This window comes from Pantherophis guttatus, chromosome 1 (genome assembly GCF_059756535.1).
Source record: "Pantherophis guttatus breed Tessera chromosome 1, ASM5975653v1, whole genome shotgun sequence".
Lineage (NCBI taxonomy): Eukaryota > Metazoa > Chordata > Lepidosauria > Squamata > Colubridae > Pantherophis > Pantherophis guttatus.
In genome coordinates, this window is record NC_142063.1 from 138,001,495 (window position 1) to 138,021,153 (window position 19,659).

The 19,659-nt window shown below is 38.3% G+C and overlaps 1 protein-coding gene across 2 annotated transcripts in view; it reads left to right on the forward strand.

Moving 5' to 3' along the window:
* ARHGAP15 (Rho GTPase activating protein 15) overlaps window positions 1-19,659 on the forward strand; it is a 466,518-nt gene that overhangs the window by 289,118 nt on the left and 157,741 nt on the right. For both annotated transcript variants that reach the window (XM_034424600.3, XM_087881819.1), the window contains one exon: window positions 10,389-10,487. In XM_034424600.3, coding sequence (XP_034280491.2) covers window positions 10,389-10,487 — 99 coding nt within the window. The remainder of the gene's footprint in view (window positions 1-10,388; window positions 10,488-19,659) is intronic.

Genomic DNA, 19,659 nt, shown 5'->3' on the forward strand with positions numbered 1-19,659 from the left:
TGACATCACATGTCATTTTCAGATTAATTCCAAAATCCTTTGCAAATAATGAATTTAGATAGTATGTCTTTTGCTCATCTTAAGTGATATACTTTTAAAATTTTGGCTATATGTAATGGCCACCTAAAATAGGCTTACTGTAGAGCAGGGGCATGGGAGTTTTGTTCAATTACTGATTCTCTGGAATTAATTGAAGAGGGGGAATACTAGGTGGAAAATATAGACTTCAAACACACAAAATTATTTTAATTTAAAAAAATGCTTCTCAGTGATTTTTAAATATTTAACAGATTAATGACTTATTCCAAAATTACTATCAAGAAATTTACAGTTAATAAAATAACAGAAAACTCAGTCTTAAAAAAAAAAACCCTCTGAAAACATACAACTTTCATAAAATATAGATTTAAAAATGGAAAAATAAAACAATATTCCATACAATCTTTGTGTATTGGGTCTTTTTCTTTTTGTTTTGAAAACAAACATGACAAATTTTAATTTCATTAATTTATTAGTTGTAAAATAAATTAAAAGTAGCTTTATGACACTGCCTATAACATATATCAGATGCCTCCTATTATTAGATGGTATTTCTTGATTACAATTCTATTTATTAAATTGTTTTAATCTTATAGGTCTCAATATACCATTTCAGGGATATGCAACAGACTCAGATCTATATAAATAATGACACAAGTTATTCTGTTGAGGAAAGAAGGTATCTTACAAAACCCAGTTACAGTTAAAGATCACATGACTATGATACACTACAGTTTTCTTTACATATTTCATCCTTTCATAACACTAAGCCAATCAACATGTCAGTGTTTGGAACATGTCAGTGTTTGGTAACCTTAATTTATAATAGAGACTTCAGTCCAAAAATCAAACACTGTAGTACAAACTCTTTTTGAGCGTAGGTTGGCTCATCCAAGTCCAAAGCACAACCTGATGATATTCCAACCTCTATTGCCCATAGTCTTGAATAGTCTAGAATAGAGTAGAGTAGAGTAGAGTAGAGTAGAGTAGAGTAGAGTAGAGTAGAGTAGAGTAGAGTGTCAAGTTTCCGAAAGATGCCCACTTCAATTCACTTCAGTTCTCCCTCCCTCCTGCTCATGGCAACTTGAAAACTTTGCAAATTGACATAGAGTAGAGTAGAGTAGAGTAGAGTAGAGTAGAGTAGAGTAGAGTAGAGTAGAGTAGAATAGAATAGAATAGAATAGAATAGAATAGAACTTACAACCATTCTTTGAAAAAAAAGGACTAAAACAGTGAGTTATGACTGTTGTTCACTCCTACGACCATGATCATGTGATCACAATTCAGACTCTTGGCAATGGGCTTATATGTATGACAGTGGAGAAACCAGATTCACTTTACAATTGTGTTACTAACTTAACAACTGTGGCAAGAAAAGTTGTAAAATGGGGCAAAACTCACTTAACTGTCTTATTTAACAGCATAAATTTTGGGCTCAATTGTGGTTGTAAGTCGAGAACTACCTGTATTCCCAAATAGTCCTTCTGGGCTGCTAGCCATTAAAGGGTCCCCACTGTGTCCTTTTTTTCAGCAGATTAATGTTGGAGCAGGATTTGTGAATCAGGCTCTGATTCTGTGTTGTTTGAAATCTTGTTATACAAGCAATTAATGCCTGCCTGCCTAACGAATCCAGTAGCTTACACACACCTGAGATGTTCCTGCTAGTTTGTAATTAACCAAAGGAAGGGAAAAGAAAAAGAAAAAATAACCACATAGCCATTTCCTCAGCAGAAAAATTCTAGCCCCTTTAAAACTGGGGGTGGGGGGGAGGGTAATAAAGTGAAAGAGAAGGGTTTTTTTCTTCTTCTCTCTCCCTTCAGTTAATAGCTCCAGGCAGACAGCCAAGAACCATTTAACAGGCGAATACTTAGTTGCGATAACAAAACAGCATGAATGCAGTCAACACAGAAACAATAAACACTTACAGATCATACAGCTTAACAGAGTTGGAAGGGAACTAGTAGGTGACCTAGTCCAGTCCCCAACCCGAGCAGGAGACCCTACACCATTTCTGACAAATGGCAGTCCAGTCTCTTCTTGAAAGCCTCCAGTGATGAAGCTCCCACAACTTCTGAAGGCAAGCTGTTCCATTGGTTGATTGTTCTCACTGTCAAAAAAATTCTCCTTATTTCCAGGTTGAATCTCTCCTTGTTCTTGGCAGGATTAGGCCAGGGAAGGAGTTTTAAAAATGTTAATACAGAGCAAGAGTTTCTTGTCAGAGTTCTTGTGTCTTTTTAAATACACGTTCTAATTAGCAGAATTGATTTTATTAATTTGGAATAGGGCTGCAATGCTGTTTCTATGTTTATGTATTTTGATCCTGCATTATCAGCATTTAAGAGTTAGCTTACAGTATTAGACTGTAAAGATTTCAAATTATCTTGTAACTGTGTTGCTTGTGTGTGATAGAGCACCCACAGCTTCTGAAGGCAAACTATTCCATTGGTTGATTGGTCTCCCCTTAGAAAATTTCTTCTTAGTCCTAGGTTGCTTCTCTCTTTTGTTGGTTTCCATCCATTGTTTCTTGTCATGCCTTTTGGTGCTTTGGAAAATAGATTGACCCCCTCATTTTTGTAGGAGCCCCTCAAATTTCCTGACAGAACAATTAATCAGTGGAACAATTTGTCTCCAAAAGTTGTAAATGCTCCAACATTGGAAGTTTTTAAGAAGAGATTGGATAACCATTTGTCTAAAATGGTATAGGGTTTCCTGCCTAAGCAGGGGGTTGGACTAGAAGACCTTCAAGGTCCCTTCCAACTCTGTTATTCTATTCTAAATATTGGAACACTGCTATTTTATTGTGCTATTTTATTGTGAGTTGAACTAAGGAGAAATTTCCTAAGGGTAAAACCAATCAAGTTGGCCACACCCACCCAGTCACATGACCACCTAGCTGGTCATTAGGGCAGAAAACCGATTGTTAAATTATTTGAATCCCATCACTGGATGTATGTCTAGGAAGGAGGGCAGGGGTGAAATCCAGCAGGTTCTGACAGGTTCTGGGGAACCGGTAGCGGAAATTTTGAGTAGTTGGGAGAACTGGCAAATACCACCTCTGGCTGGTCCCAGAATGGGGTGGGAATGGAGATTTTGCAATATCCTTCCCCTGCCACGCCCACCAAGCCACGCCCACAGAACCGGTAGGGACAAATTTTAAATTTCACCCGAGGGAGGGGATGCATTCCAGAGAAGTAAGAGGAAATTCAATTCAGATATTATGTGTGGGAGAAGAGGATGGAGACAGTTGCTCCCAAATAGTCCACAGAGTATATTGTAGATGAAGAAGGTAGAGTCCACAGCAGGGGTGAAATCTAAATTTTTTTGCTACCGGTTCTGTGGGCGTGGCTTAATTAGTGGGCGTTGCTTGGTGGTAAGGCGACTGGGAGGGCATGGCTTGTTGATCAGTTGGGCGTGGCCAAGTCAATGTCACCTCTTTGCCCTTTTTTAACCTACAAAACACAACACAACACAACTGGCTCACCCACAATATAAAAGCAGCTGTGCTAGACCCAAAATGGCCCCTGCAACAAGCAGGAACCTCACACAGCCACAAAAAGCCCAAAAAAACAACTTTCACACTTTACATACACAAAATTCCACATACAGCTTTGTGAGATTTTGTGTGTTTGTGTAGTTAGAGTGAAACATGCTAAATCTCAGAAAGCTGCACAAATATTATTTTACTTTTATTTATTTTTATTTTTATATAAAAGCAGCTAAATTTAAAGCTTCCTAAACTTTAAATGGCTAGGTCTAAAAAAAGAACAACTAAAAAAAACCCCAATTAACTAATTTTTTAAAGCTCCCAAAGGGGAAAAAAACTTACCCAATAGAACAGGGGTCTCCAACCTTGGCAACTTTAAGACTTGTAGACTTCAACTCCCAGAATTCCTCAGCCAGCTTTGCTTTGCTGGCTGAGGAATTCTGGGAGTTGAAGTCCACAACCCCCTGCCTGCTTGATTGCAGGCAGGGAGATTCAGTTGCTTGCTGATGCAATCGATTGCAGGGATTACAGCAAGGCATTGTGACCAGCAGCTAAGGTAAGCAAGCTGAGGGGGGGAGGGGGAGGGATCGTCAGAGCCATTTAAAAGAAAAAAAGTTTTTTTCTTTTACATGGCTCTGGCGATCCAAGCTGAGTTGCCTGATTAGCAGGCAACTCAGCTGGGATCATCAGAGCTTGGCTGGTCAGAGCCATTTAAAAGAAAAAAAAGGCTCTGATGATCGCGCGGCTCAGCTGGGCATGGGGGGCGGGGCAGGGATTTTTGCTACCGGTTCTCCGAACTGCCTGCTGCCATCGCTACCTACTCGCCGGAGCCAGTCCGAACCGGGAGCATTTCACCCCGGTCTACAGTCTAGAACAGAGGTCTCCAAACTTGGCAGCTTTAAGACTTGTGGACTTCAACTTCCAGAATTCTCCAGCTATGCTGGCTGGAGAATTCTGGGAATTGAAGTCCACAAGTCTTAAAGCTACCAAGTTTGAAGACCTCTGGTCTAAAAGGATTTTGTCTATACTATAGATGTGAAACAAGAAAGAACTAAGCTCAGAAGAATGACCACATGTTGTTCTTGGTTTGGGACCTGACAATCCTTCCTCACCTGCAAATTGTTCTTCCTTAAAGCCTAGGATTTTGGTGTATGCTCTGGCTTTGCACCCATAGATGCTTTTAATTTTTCACCCTCAGAAAGTCCTTTACCTGGGTAAATCTGCTGCCTGGCTTTTAGGGAATAAACAATTCATAGGTCTGTTTTATCTTCAAACTCTGGCTTTTTTTTTTTTTTAAAGTAGGATGGTCAGATCATAGGAGCTATAATCATCGTATTTCATGCCTCAAAACTGCAGAATGACTCTCCTATCCTTTCCCCTTGTCTCCTTTTATATTCCTGTTCAAAGCTGTCATGTCCACTACTGCTCCTAATGGATGGTTTTTATGTGCATATATCTGAAACCCATAATGCGAACCATGCTGCTGAACACGTTGTGAATAGACTGCTCTTCTTTAAAAAGGTGGTTGTTGTTTTTTCCTTCCATCCTACAGTATTGACTAACTGTCGGTGTTTGATGTATGGGTTACCAGGCTGATGTAGACTTATGGTTAGAGCTTAAGTTGTTAGTTCTGCTTTTGCAGCCAATTCAGAATAACTACAGATGCCTCAAGATATTAAAATTGACTGCTCAAATGGACTCAGTGTGGGAGTTTCATTGGTTTTAAATTGATAACAGCTGAAAGGGAATGATTAAAGCTGTATAAGGGCATAGAATGCCGCTCCATTTTTCCCTTCTCCCTTTTCACAACTCCTCGCAAACAACTCTTTCTATGGGAATTTTCTTCCCGATGGTAATAATAAAAGTATTTCATTTCTTTAAATTTCCGAATGATGAATAAGGCCATTTCTTCTGAAGAAGGAGCAATTCCTGAGAACCTAGGAAAAAAACTAGGGGAGGACAAAAGAAGTTTCTATTCTAAAGGGAACATTTTAAGTTAAATAGCATTCCATTAGGTGGACATTGTGTCTATTTCCCAGACATTGGAGCTAAATAAGTTGGATGGGAGACATAAACTGTCATAACAGAAGATTAGGAGTATTATGCACATTTTTGCTTATCTTCACTACTCCCTACCCCATTATTAAAAAAAAAAAAATGGGTGGAGAGGAGGAAGAAAGTATAAGTTTTAAAGAACATTTTCAGAAACAAATCACACAAAGACCTTTTGCTTTTTTTGTTCCCTTGAGAGCAGTTATTGTTTTATTGGAAAAGATATTCTGTATGTTTCTTTATTCCAGGAAGACTTAAACTACTTAGATATGGCAAAGGAGGAATTTTTTTAATAAGAACAACATAGATACTTCCAATACACACATCCAGGCGTGCATGATATAGATTCTTTTAATCAAGATTTCAAGAGTCTTTAATAGGTTGTATTCTGGAAGCTGGATCCAGCCCCCAAAGGTAAAAGTGGCACAGATTAAGTAATTATTACTCAGCTAACCCAATTATGGCTTGTCTAAACCAAAATTGTATTTTTGTATTCCTCAAAGCTGCAACAGAAAGGCCAATGAACGCACACACTCGGATTGCTACTGAAGAATGACACCATAACTGTAAAGGGATTCAGTCCATGGGCACAGACTGAGAGTGAAATATGCATAACTCCAAGTCTGAGGAAAATATAATTCTGTTTTAGATATTGGAATTAGTTTTGGACTGAATTATCAGTCCTCTCTTTTGTGGAAGGGAGAAACCAAGTGAAAATTCATTACCATTAAACTAGTCAGGGAGATTTCTCTACCACCGGAAACATTTGAAGGGGGAAAAAAAACCTGGAAAAAGAAAACATGAAGCTCTGCAGCTTCCATTTTGTAAATCAATCTCTGCACACCCAATGAAAACTGGTAAAAATGGAAAGTCTCTGAAAACGGTTCCTCTTTTAAGGCTGGCCCAGCAAATGCATTTCCAGCCCAGCTCAATAATGAATTACATTTTCTGAGAGTCTGTTCTTTATATAGACATGGCTGACCCACAGAATGGAAATTTTTCACCAAAATGTTAGCTTCATCAAGTATTTGATTGCAAGTGTGCATGATGAAAAACTTGGGCAAACCATTGTTCTACTTCCAGTGACTTTTGAGTATATGGGGCCTGGGAAAAAAAGCTTTCTGTGTTTAGTAGAAATATCTCAGGGATGAAATGCTCCTGGTTCAGACAGGATCACCTGATCCGGTAGCGATGGTGGCGGGTGATTTGGAGAACCAGTAGCAAAAATCTCTGCCCCCCCCATGCACAGCTGAGCCGCGTGATCATCAGAGGCTTTTTTTTTTTACTTTTAAAAGCATTTTTTCTACAACCTCTTCAACTGAAGAGGTTGTAGAAAAAATGCTTTTAAAAGGTAAAAAAAAGCCTCTTGACAATCCCATCTGAGCAACGCGATCGTCAGAGGCTTTTTTTTTTTACTTTTAAAAGCAATGCTTTTGAAAGAAAAAAAAAAGATTGCGCGCCACAGCTGAACACCCCCCCCTCGTGCACTGTTCTTCTTACCGCATGCCTGCTTTTGGCATGCACTGCATGCGCGCACCTCGCATTTGGTGCGTGGTGAGCACTGTGCATGCACAGCCAGCGAACCGGTAGTAAACCGGTTCAGATTTCACCACTGAAATATCTGAATGAAAACTGATGGAATCTTCAGACAAATTTTTCAGCTTCATCCACAGTTGGAAGCGCTAATAAATTTTGTGATCATTTTTTCATTTCTTCGTTCAAAACTTTTAAATAGTTTTTTCCAGCAACCAGGTACTTAAACAATATATGTCTGTGTGTGCACAGCTAAATGCCTGCACTGGGCTGTCCTCTTCGTGTTGTCATAGTAAATTAAGAAAATATGTTTGTTTATCCAGGAAAATTTCTGTTTACCGGCTGTAAAGATAATTGATCTCAATAGAAGTCATAATGTGATTAAATCTTAAAATGATTGTTCTTTGAACTAATTCTTTGAACTAATCCATACAATTTCTTTGCAAATAATATTGGCAAAATTTTACAAAATAAGCAAAAGAATGAAATATGAGGTTTTTGAAACGAAAAGAGAGAGGTTTTTTTTTTACTTGAACACCCTAGAAGAGGCAGAAATCTAAGGATATCACAGTGTTTAATAGTGTGCAGGTTACTATTAGTTATGCATGCTCTCCTAGGATTATTTTAGGCTTTGCTAAGAAACATTGATTATAGAGTGCTGTCAAAGGCCTCTACACTAATTTTCCAAGTGTCATGCTCTGCTGGCAAGGTATGCAGAGACTATCTCTGGGCTTAAATGATGATCTTATAGCCACATTGTTTAAACATTTTAAACCGCTTCTATTGAATGGTTTCTCTCACAGGTTTGATTCATTTTGATTCTGCTGACAAAGTTCCCATTAAGGAGCACTCTCTTCATAATTTGTCAAAAATATGTAGCAGAGATGAAGGAAGATGAAGCTAATTTGTAATCTCAGCGCACTAACCTAGTTATCCTGACATACGTCATGATGTACACCCTCAGCCAGCCAGAGGTTTTAAAGTTATGAAGCACAAAAATAATAATAATAAAAAAATCATTTTGTAAACCGTACAATTTACAAGCATTGTCAAGGGTCAGGGCGACTTATTCTTAGTAAAATAATGAATCTCCTAAAAATAATAATTAAACACTTGCCAAGGGAAAAATGTCAACTTTGTACAAAAGGTTGGAGTTAATGCAATAACAACTCTTTTTTTTCTTTTCTTTTTTTTTGCTATTGGATGACTGTAATGTAATGTAATGATGACATAATAGAGAGGCAGAATATAATAATGTTATTAAATTATTTACCTGAAAGGACTTCAGTACCATTACAGTACTGTTATCATGCAGTACTGTATGATAACAATGCTACTTTATGTCTTAGAACATTCTGGACCTTTTCTTTCTATTCATGGTTTATAGTCCATCCAGTTATCTACTGCTCCTGTGCAGAGCATATGTACACAGTATGTCTTGATATGATGTATAAATGCAATACAAAGTGTTATTTTTAAAAACAATGGATCATTTTATTTATTTATATCTCATCTTTATTATTTTTATAAATAACTCAAAGAGGTGAGCATACCTATTACTCTTCCTATTTTCTACACAACAATAACTCTATGATCTGGGAGAGAGTGACTAGCCCAAAGTCACCCACTTGGTTTTCATGCCTTAGGTGAGACTAGAACTCACTGTCTTCTGGTTTCTAACCTGGTGCCTAAGCCACTACACTAAATTGGCTTGTCCTATCTGAAGAGAGGATATTGGCATGCCTTCCATCCCCACCTTCATACTGTAGATTATATTGTTTAATGTCATTGTGCATTCTGTGAAAAAGAGTCAAAAGAACAGCTTCAGACCTCCAGCAAATTTCTCTGTTCTTAATTAAACAAGCCTGTTATTTTTCAGGCTTCTGAACAAGCTAGGAAAAAGGATGTTATTCTTTTAAGCAGTCAAATTATTGAGACTTTTGAAACAGTCACATCTTGTTATCAACCTTGTGTTAAAGTCTGAAAAAGACAGGTTGCTGTAACGAATATATGAGGCTATTTGTGCTTGTTCTTCACGTTTATTCTTGTTTGAAGTTCAAGCCCTGTCCTATTAAACACTTTAAGTGTACATGGGCCAGTTGGTTTTAATTTTAAAATATATGTACTGTCCTTCAAAACTTAGTTTTCAAGCACTTAAAAAAAACATAATTTGAATTTTGAATTTGAAATACAGCTGCAAATGTCAGGTGTAAACAATCTACTAGACTGATGATAAACCAAATAGAGTCTTTCACTTATCGGACAGTTAACATTTTCTAAACTCAGATTCCCCATCAAATGGCTATTTCCACAAAAGGATTATATTTTCTGGATTATATTACAATGCTGTATACATTTAGTTATTTCAATGCCAGTGCAACTTTCCAGGCCGTATTTTCTGAACAAACCATTGGCCATCTAAGATCACAAGAAAACAGCAACTTTAGCAGGGGTGGATTCTACTTACCTTTACTACCGGTTCGCAATGGGTACGTGCATGTGCAGATTGTCAATTATGAGCCTCCCGCCACTTATACTACCGGTTCTAAAGAATTGGACAGAACCGGGAGCAACCCACCACTGAACTTTAGGCAGTAAGTAATGATCTCAGGATATGCAGCTGTGACCCTCAGCTATTCTTAAAACATTTTTTTGGAAGACATATCCAGGCTAAAGCTTTCCTATTGATTTTCTATAGGAATAACATTCAACTACCCAGTCTATTTTACTCCTACATATTGAATGAGAGTGGAAGAAGTAGAATTTTCACCTTACATAACAACCTGACATGAAGATTATTATAAGAGTATCTCTGCTTATCTGTTCTATAATACAGCTGACAGTTCTTGATATCCACACCACTCAGAACTAGCTGTGGATAGCCTTAACTCAGTGTGCCAAGTAAAATAAATCAAAAGTCATAGCTCATGGCCTCAGTCCCAAGGAAAGAAATGGGTTGCAAATTGGTCATACATCAGATTTATCTCACTGTTTTTCAGGGATATAGTCACACAATTTGAGTAGGGATCATTGTTATGTATGCTGTATATCTAGTAAAAACTAAACATACACAATGTTCATAAACATAAGGCAAAACTTGGAATGGAATCCTCTGAGTTTCTTTGATATTATATTTGACAAGCAAACTTTGCTTACAAAACTAGGTAAGTGGACGACAAAACCTTTACAATTTACTATTCATTTTGTTTCACATTTCACAGAGCTTATTTAAAGTGCGATTTCTGTTTAATCAACCATCCTCTTGTTTTGTGTTTTCTAGATCAGATTTTTGGTGCTTACCTACACAATGTGTGTGAACATGATGGCTCTACTGTCCCCCACTTCGTTAAAATGTGCATAAAAGCTGTTGAGGAACGAGGTGCGTATTTTGTGATCTACATGCATTCCTAAATGTGGCTGGTATGTTTATAAATGAGATTTTAAATTATGTCTTTCATTTCCTTACTGATGGACAGCTGGATGTTAAAACTACAATGATATCACCCCTTCCTACCTGCTTTAAAGATATGTCCTTGTAATGTATACATTCCATTTTCTGCTTCTGAGTAATTTTCAACTAAAATGAAGTTAGCAAATCAAGTAAAAGATATTTCTAATGCACAAAACCAACTTTCATGAAGTTCATGATAAAGGAAATCTACTTTTACACAGCAGTTGTATTGTATTGCACTGTGCCAAAAAGGTATCCATCAACACCCTTCCTTCTAAGCCTCCAATACCCCTTTGGAATCTATTCTGGAGGGATCGTAAATCCTTCAAAGCAGCAAAGGGGAGTTAAGGGAAGTGCTAGCATGAGAGGACAGAGGATAAGGGGAAAGCCTAATACATTCATTGAAATATGCTCATGTAATATTATATGTATGCAGGGTTAATGGTGTATAATTCCTGGAAATTCCATTTTACTCATATTAAATGAATTAGGAAAATTATATTCCCAGGATATCAAGTAGCTATGAAATACGGAAATATTAGAGCCAGAAGTATGCAGTGGAGATTTTGGAATGTGGGAGTCTCTTTTAGGATTGCTATCTTTTGAACTGACCACTGCAGCTGTCTCTTTATAAGCTTTTTGATCTACACCAATTAGTGATAACATTTAGCTACATTTCATTAGCGGCTTCACCTACTGATTCTACAGGTCAATCCCTTGGAAAAGTAACAAGACCCCAGTTTGTTTCATTTTTACAATTTTGGGGTTAGTTGATCACAACCAAGCTTGTAAGAAGAAAGAAAATATAAATTATCTAAAATGTAGATGAATATTCTGGATTAAAAGCCATTACATGTTTGATAGCCTGTGTTGTACAATTTTTAAAAAGCCACTCCTGCTGAATTTGGAACTTTTACCATTGTGATATTAAGTTCCCCCTGGCTGTTCTTTCTCATTGCAAGAGAATTAAACAAGCTTTAGTGAAAGAATACAGCGATGCACTGCTTATGTCCATAAAAGTGTGGACTGGATGCTGGAATAGTTCCTCAGTCTTAGATACCTCGCATAAAGTGGCATTAAACAACTCAAATTCCAAGTACTACAAAATAACTGGTTTGTGGATCAGATTAATTCATTGAAAAATGCAACCCTGTTTGAAAAATGTTCAATAGTAAATGCCTTTGCTAATGCAATGTTCTTATTTATTCTATTGATTGGCTGATTGAATTTCTACACTGCCCACCTTACTACATAATAAGTGATTCTGAGTGGCTTACAAGTAAAATGAGATTTGAAATATTAAAATATGCATTAAAGCTAATAGAGATGTTAAAGAGAATAAAGATATATTTTAAGATAAGAAAGATATTAAAAGAAAGATTGTCCTTATCCTTTCAATATGCCATCTACCTGAGAAGAAAAGTAACCCATATTGCACAGTTCTATAAAGTTATAGATGCGGCTTTCCCCCCCTATTTTTTCCCCTGTGAAGTTAAGATATTTCTCACCTTTAGCAAAGTCCATCCTAAAAGTGCAGACAAAAGAATACTATTAATATTACAATATGTTTTTTGCCATAGACATTGCCAATACTAGGAAAGGGTTTTTTCTCTTGGTGGAAAGAGTCATCTGGAATTTTACCTTGGCTTTTTCAATGCTATTGGAAACTTCAATTTTAAAATGTTCTCCTAACTCTGCTGTTTTGAAACTTTTCAGGCAATAAGAATTATAGTGCAGTTTTAACATTGTTGTTTTTTGCTGATATCTATAGAAAGACAGGGACACAGTGGCGCAGTGGCTAAGACGCTGAGCTTGTCGATTGAAAGGTCGACAGTTCAACGGTTCGAATCCCTAGTGCTGCATAACGGGGTGAGCTCCCGTTACCTGTCCCTGCTTCTGCCAACTTAGCAGTTTCAAAGCACATAAAAAATGCAAGTAGAAAAATAGGGACCATCTTTGGTGGGAAGGTAACAGTGTTCCGTGCGCCTTCAGTGTTCAGTCATACCGGCCACATGACCATGAAGATGACTTCGGACAGTGCTGGCTTTTTGGCTTAGAAACAGAGATGAGCACACCCGCTAGAGTCAGAAATGACTAGCACACATGTGCGGGGGAACCTTTACCTTTACAGACAGAAACTTTATTTTGGTCATTGACCAATAAAAGCATAATCAATAAAATGATAATCACACAAAACTATTCCCTAACAAAGAAGAACTGTTAGCAGCCATTTAGGGGTGACGTTTACACATAATTTAGCAAAATGTTGCTACTTTAAGCAAAATACATGTATCTTTGTTATTCATAGATACTGCAAATAAATATTATCAGAGTGCTCCAAAATTACTCTCTATACCTTCTAACAGACTACAGACATCTAATACACTTCCTTGAAAAATAGATATTTACATATATACATTCAGTATATACATATACATATGTATTTTCAAGGAAGATGTCTGTAGTTTGTGAGAAGACATGCAGAATAATTTTAATTCTGTAGAATAGTTTTTATAAGTACTGTACTGCATGCTTTTGCTTTGATTTGTATGCTTCCTTCCCTTTACTTACTATAACTTAAAGCTAGCATATGGCATTAGCTAAGTAGAGATATAAATAATAACTAATCTCAGTGGCATGTGATAAAATTTGCATTTTATCACTATTTATGACTTTATCCTTGGTATACATTTTTTTTTCTTTTCCTGGACTAGGATTATAATTCCTGTGCCTTTACTTCTGTTTACTCAGTGTGTTGTTTTCACTAAATTCTGGCACAAACTATTGCAGGACAGCAGTAATTTATGTGAAGCTAAATCCAATGTTTATGAAAGCTTCTGATGACATTTTAGACAGGGGTTGGTATTAGGAAGCCATATGTGGAGGTGCCAAGACTCCCAGCATGGCTGGGACTCAACAGATTTAAAGTCCTCCTCCTAATGGCCAGATATGCCTCCAGCCAAGTTATTCAACTACAGAGTCATGGGAAATACTTATGTACCAATTATGGGAAAGGCATAGTTAATGAAAACTGTATGTTTACTTACATAGTCTTAGTAAGATGGCCTAAACATTCATTGCAGCTGGCATCTTGGCTGAAATAGAGAGCTCTGTATCTCTCCCTCTCTCGGTCCTATCTTCATACTGTAACCGTATGGTTTGTTTCCCTTAAGTTGAAAGTTTCTTTTCTCTTTCTGAAGAACCTCTATTGCAGAACTAGATTGTACTACTCTGAAGTATTTCTCCCCATGAAAATAAGTACTGGCAGTAAAAAGCCTCAGGTATAACATTCCATATCTTAAAATCAGTTTAAATTCACCTGAATTCATTTGTGAGTTTCACATTGCACATTTACTGGCAATTTGCAAAAATCTTGTCTCATTTGATTAACACTGCCTGCTAGATGTGGCCATAGGCTACGCAAAATCATTTTAAATTAAAAACTAACAATAATATATTATTTTCATGTTCCATACAAGAGAAGATATACTTTAAAGTAAATGGGATATGGAAAATAATAATATTGAATAAAAGGAAGGAACTTCAGAATGTGTCAGATAGTAATTTCAAACTAAATAGGTCATTAATAATTTCTTGATGCTAAAGGTTTCATTGAAAATGTTATATATCCACTAATGTTGGATTGCATTATTATTTAAATAATTTGGCCTACTAGTATTCTTAACTTGTTGCCAGTCCTGTGTCGTATATCCTTATATAAGATTTATTCATCATCATTGTTTTGATTATGAATAGGTGAAAAAAGTTATTTTAATCTAAATGAATACTTCTCCTCCAACACTTTTTAGATTTAATGTTCTGCTTTGTTCCTTTGTTAGCTGTCAATTTAACATTAATATGTTAATGTTAACATATTGAGAGCCATGGTGGCATAGTGATTAAAATGCAGTATTGTAGGCTAATTCTGCTGACTGGCAGCAGTTCGATTCTCACTGGCTCAAAGTTGATTCAGCCTTCTATCCTTCTGAGGTCGGTAAAATGAAGACCCAGAGTGTTGGGGCAATATGCTGTCTCTGTAAACTGATTAGAGAGGGCTGTGAAGCAGTTTATAAATCTAAGGGCTATTGCTATAACATGTCATTATTAAAGCTCACCTTTATTATTGGTTAGACTAGAAATTCTGTGCAGGGAAAAGAGAAATTATTTCGTGAAACATTTCTGTTCTAGGATTATTTTCACATCTATTTTCTAGCTAATTATGCAAGACTGTTGAATTTTGTTTTGTGGCTCACCAACAATTATAATAACGTATTTAAAAAATATCTATTTAAAATGCATATGTTTGTAAAAAGAATAGACAAAGATATTAGAGAAACTGGAAACACATAAGTGAGGTGCAGACTCAGCCATAAACTATGTTCTCAACTTCCCACTACAATCCCTCCTCATTACCCACATGGAAATAATATGACTCCTCAGAGATACGTTTTCTGAATGAGAGAGGGCAATATGAAAAGTTCTTGGATCACACTAGTTTGTCATTATTATTTAAAATGAGCCTAACAACAATTTGTTTCTTCTTTCAGATCTGTTTTGATTTTTAATTAGGGTGTAATTGTGATCCATACAAAGCCAATAACAAATGCACTAAAGTTAGTTAGCAAGAGAGAGGAGTCTGTGCATTAATGTAAATGTTGAGTCCAGAGGCCACCATTGGAAACAGCAATACCAACATCTAATTCTCTCATCTTTCTCTTTCTACTGTGGAATAATGGAAATAATTCAGTGTTGTCCTGCTTTTGAGATGAAAAAGAGGCCAAGGATGCCATATGGTACCCTTTAAACTTAATGAGAAAAGACATGTGTCCATATGGAGAACAAAGGGACAAGTGACAAAATGTATGCCATGACATCACAACACAAATGCTGTTATTTATATACTCATGTCCAAAATTGGGATTATAACTATGATAGTGCAGTCTCTCTCTCTCTCTCTCTCTCTCTCTCTCTCTCTCTCTCTCTCTCTCTCTCTCTCTCTCTCTCTCTCTCTCTCATCATGTTACTATTTTTTCATCACACAGCTACTTCCTGAGCAAAGAGAGGAACAGGAAAAATATCCTTCTCTTTTATCCCATTTCCTAATTCTGAGTTAAGTGGCTAAACTCACTTGCCCACATCTACCACATAGGAAATGCTCTTTTGATTCAAGCCAGAGGGCCATATCATTCTGCAGACACAGTCATAGGTTTCTAGAAATCCAGAAGCAGGTAAAAGGCGAAAGATTTATACGATCTGAAGAGAAACCAGAGTATATAGAAGCAGGGATTTGTGGTTACTACCAGATCTGGTCAGGAAGAAAAGCTAAAGGCTAGAAGGGTGTTTCTATCATGTCTCGTACTTTAATATCAAAGTATTGCCTTCAGAGAAAATGGTTATGCTGAAAGTTGTTAATATCATGGGACTCTGGTTCTGTAATTTGTCACTTAAAGGCTTTTGTATTTCTTTCTGAATATTCTTAATGGGCTCCATTCTTTTCTTTTTAATTGATCTGGTTCAAAATGTTGTAAAGAATCTTGCCCATATAATTTCTATCATGAGAACCAGTGACACTTCAAGACAACTTGTATACTCAAATTCTTAATGTCAGTGTTTGCAACAACACTGCTGATTTTTTCCCCCTCTGTTGCAAGAATTATATACAAAAATCACATAGTTGACTCTCAGCCAAAAAGTCCTCCTGAGATCCCTAGCCCTGAATAAAGATTTAAGAAAGACCTTTAGTCCACTTCGAAGAAGGTCCCTGGCTTTTAAAACTTTTATCTCTTAACTTTACTTGTTAGCAGCTGTTCTATTTTTTTGCTGTCATTTGTTTGACAGCATCCAGTTATAGGTTCCGATGTCTGTTTAAAGAAACAGGGAGGTTGTTGGCTTTAAAATCCCCTTACTGCTTGTGTGTTCAACATTTTCCCAGGCTTTTCTGCATAGTTTGCCAAGCAAAGGGACTGACCTTTTGTAGCAAACACTTTTTCATTTCAAAATGCTCACTTTGATTTTTGTCCCATTTTATGCTCATTCCAAACTGTTTACAGCCCACTAAAAATGACTGTGAATTATATGTTTGTGTAATAGATTCCTTTTGTGGTTGAAGAGGAATGTTTACTTTGTGCAATTAGTTATCTTTGGGTAGATTACAGTGACCTGGAAAAAAAGGGGCCTAAAATGATTATAGTACCTTAAAGCATTTCCTTTTGTTATCTCCTGTGGCAGTAATCTAAAAAAAAAAAAAAAATTCTCCCTGAGCTTGTTTGTGAACTCATCATTTCATATAGAGCAAATGATCTTCTACCAGTCTTTTGCTCAAATAGTTTGTTTTGCGCTTTAATGTGGGAAAGGATTTTAAATTTCAGATTCCCTCTCTCCAAAATGAAGCAGGATTAGGGCAATCTCTAGAGAGAAAAGGGAGCCTTCCCCCCTATATGTGTGTGTGTGTGTGTGTGTGTGTGTGTGTGTGTGTGTGTGTAGGTCTTTGGTTATTCGGGTTTTCTCCCACGTAGAATTGGAAGTGTCTTGGCGACGTTTCGACGAAGTCTCATTCGTCATCTTCAGGCTGGTGTTTTCGGCTCCTAGAAGCATGAAGCTGAAAACACCAGCCTGAAGATGACGAATGAGACTTTGTCGAAACGTCACCAAGACACTTCCAATTCTACGTGGGAGAAAACCTGAATAACCAAATATATATATATATATATATATATATAGTTTGACAGACATATGGAATTTTCCAGAATGCATACTGGTTCTTGTAAATACATTTGACAATTCTGTACAATCAATATAAGTATTGTGTGGTGAAGTGTATGATTAAGATGTACACTTAATTGAAAGACTGGGGTTTGGGTAACCACTTAATCATGGGTGCTTTTGGGGTGACTTGGTCCTGTCAGTTTCTCTCAGCCCAACTTACCTCAGAGATTTTTGTTACTGAAATAAAATTAGGGGAGACTCCCTATAAGATGCTACATTGTCTTATTAAAAAAAGCAAGTTATAAGTAAGATTAAGCCCATTTGATCAACAACAGCAATAATGACATACACAAAAAATTACACTTTATTAACTTTCCCCAAATTTATTTATTTATTTAATAAAATTTATATGCCGCCCTATCTCTGAGGACTCAGGGCGGCTCACAACAATAAAACAACCAGTTAAAAATATAAAATACATAAATGTACGTATGTAATTTATATTAAAAACCCCAAAATCTAAAAACCCTCTCAGTCCAGGCTGGGCAATGTAAACAACCATGTTTTTAATTCGCAGCGGAAGGTGTGAAGGTCAGGAGCCAACCAGAGCCCCAGGGGGAGTTGATTCCAAAGGGTGAGCACGCCCACAGAGAAAGCTCTACCTCTGGGGGTCGCCAGCCGACACTGTCTAGCTGACGGCACCCGGAGCAGGCCCTCCCTGTGAGAACACACCGGGCGATGGGCAGCTGTTGTTGGCAGCAGATGGTCCACCAAATATCCTGGGCCTAAGCCATGTAGGGCTTTATAGGTCATCACCAGCACCTTGAATCTCACCCGGAGGGCAACCAGCAACCAATGCAAGTCGCGCAGGAGGGGTGTAACATGGGAGTATTGGGACTCTCCCATCACAATCCGCGCGGCCACATTCTGTACCAGTTGAAGCCTCCGAATGGTCCTCAAGGGAAGCCCCATGTAGAGAGCATTATAGTAGTCAACGCGGGAGGTAACTAGTGCATGAGTAACTGTGCAAATGGCACCTCGGTCCAAATAGGGGCGCAACTGGTGGACCAGACGAATCTGGGCATATGCCTCCCTGGTCACAGTTGTTATATGATCTAAGCTCAACCGTGAATCCAGGCGGACACCCAAGTTGCGCGCCCTGTCTACAGGGGGCAAAATTTCACCCCCTATAGCCAGCGATGGAATCTCTCCTTCGAACCGAAATGCCAGTATCCACAGCCACTCAGTCTTGGCAGGGTTGAGCCAAAGCCTGTTCCTCCCCATCTAGATCCGTACCGCTTCCAGGCACCGGGACATCATATCGAGGGCATCACTGGGCTGGTTCGGGGTGGATATAAAAAGCTGGTTATCATCAGCATACTGATGATACCCCACCCCGAAACCACGGATGATCTCCCCCAGCGGTTTCATATAAATGTTGAACAGAAGGGGTGAGAGAACAAACCCCTGAGGCACCCCACAAGTGAGTGGCCTCATGATCGATCTCTGCCCTCCTGCCAACACAGCTTGCGTCTGACCTGAGAGGTAAGAGGAGAACCACCATAAAACAGTGCCTCCCACTCCCAATCCCTCGAGGCACTGCAGCAGGATACCATGGTCGATGGTATCGAAAGCCGCCGAAAGATCTAATAGGACCAGAACAGAGGAATGACCTCTGTCCCGGGCCCTCCAGAGATCATCCACCAGTGCGACCAATGCCGTCTCTGTGCTGTATCCGGGCCTGAAACCCGATTGGCACAGATCGAGGTACTTCGCTTCATCCAGGGCCACTTGGAGCTGACATGCCACCACAGTCTCAACAACCTTCGCAAGGAAGCGAAGTTTGGAGATCGGACGAAATGGATGGGTCCAGAGCAGGCTTCCATTCCCTTTGAAGTCAGTCCAGAGCAAAACTATATTTTATGAAAGTCTGATTTTGTTGAACCTACTGTGTTTCTTCAAAAATACAACTGGCCTTCTTTTCGAGGGGTGTCTTAATTTTTCCCTCACACTCCTCGCCTGGCCACTGGGCCACTTCTTTCATGGCCAAAAAGAGCTGCCCACTCGCCCAACGTGCCTCGCCTGGCCACTGGGCTGCTTCTTTCACAGCCAAAAAGAGCGACCCACTCACCCAACATGCCTTGCCTGGCCACCGGGCCACTTCTTTCGTGGCCGAAAAAAGCGAGCAAACTGACTCACATGCCTCGCACAACCTTGCCTACCTGTAATGGTTACTCCAGCTACTGGTAGCTGTCCACCTGAAAAAGCCTGCCATCGTCCACTCTGGCAAGCCTGGCCGTGCATGTGCTTAAATAGGGCCAAATTTTGGGGGTAGGACTTAATTTTAATTCATGTGCACAAAACAGTGCTGCACAAAGCAGTTCTTTTTGGGGTG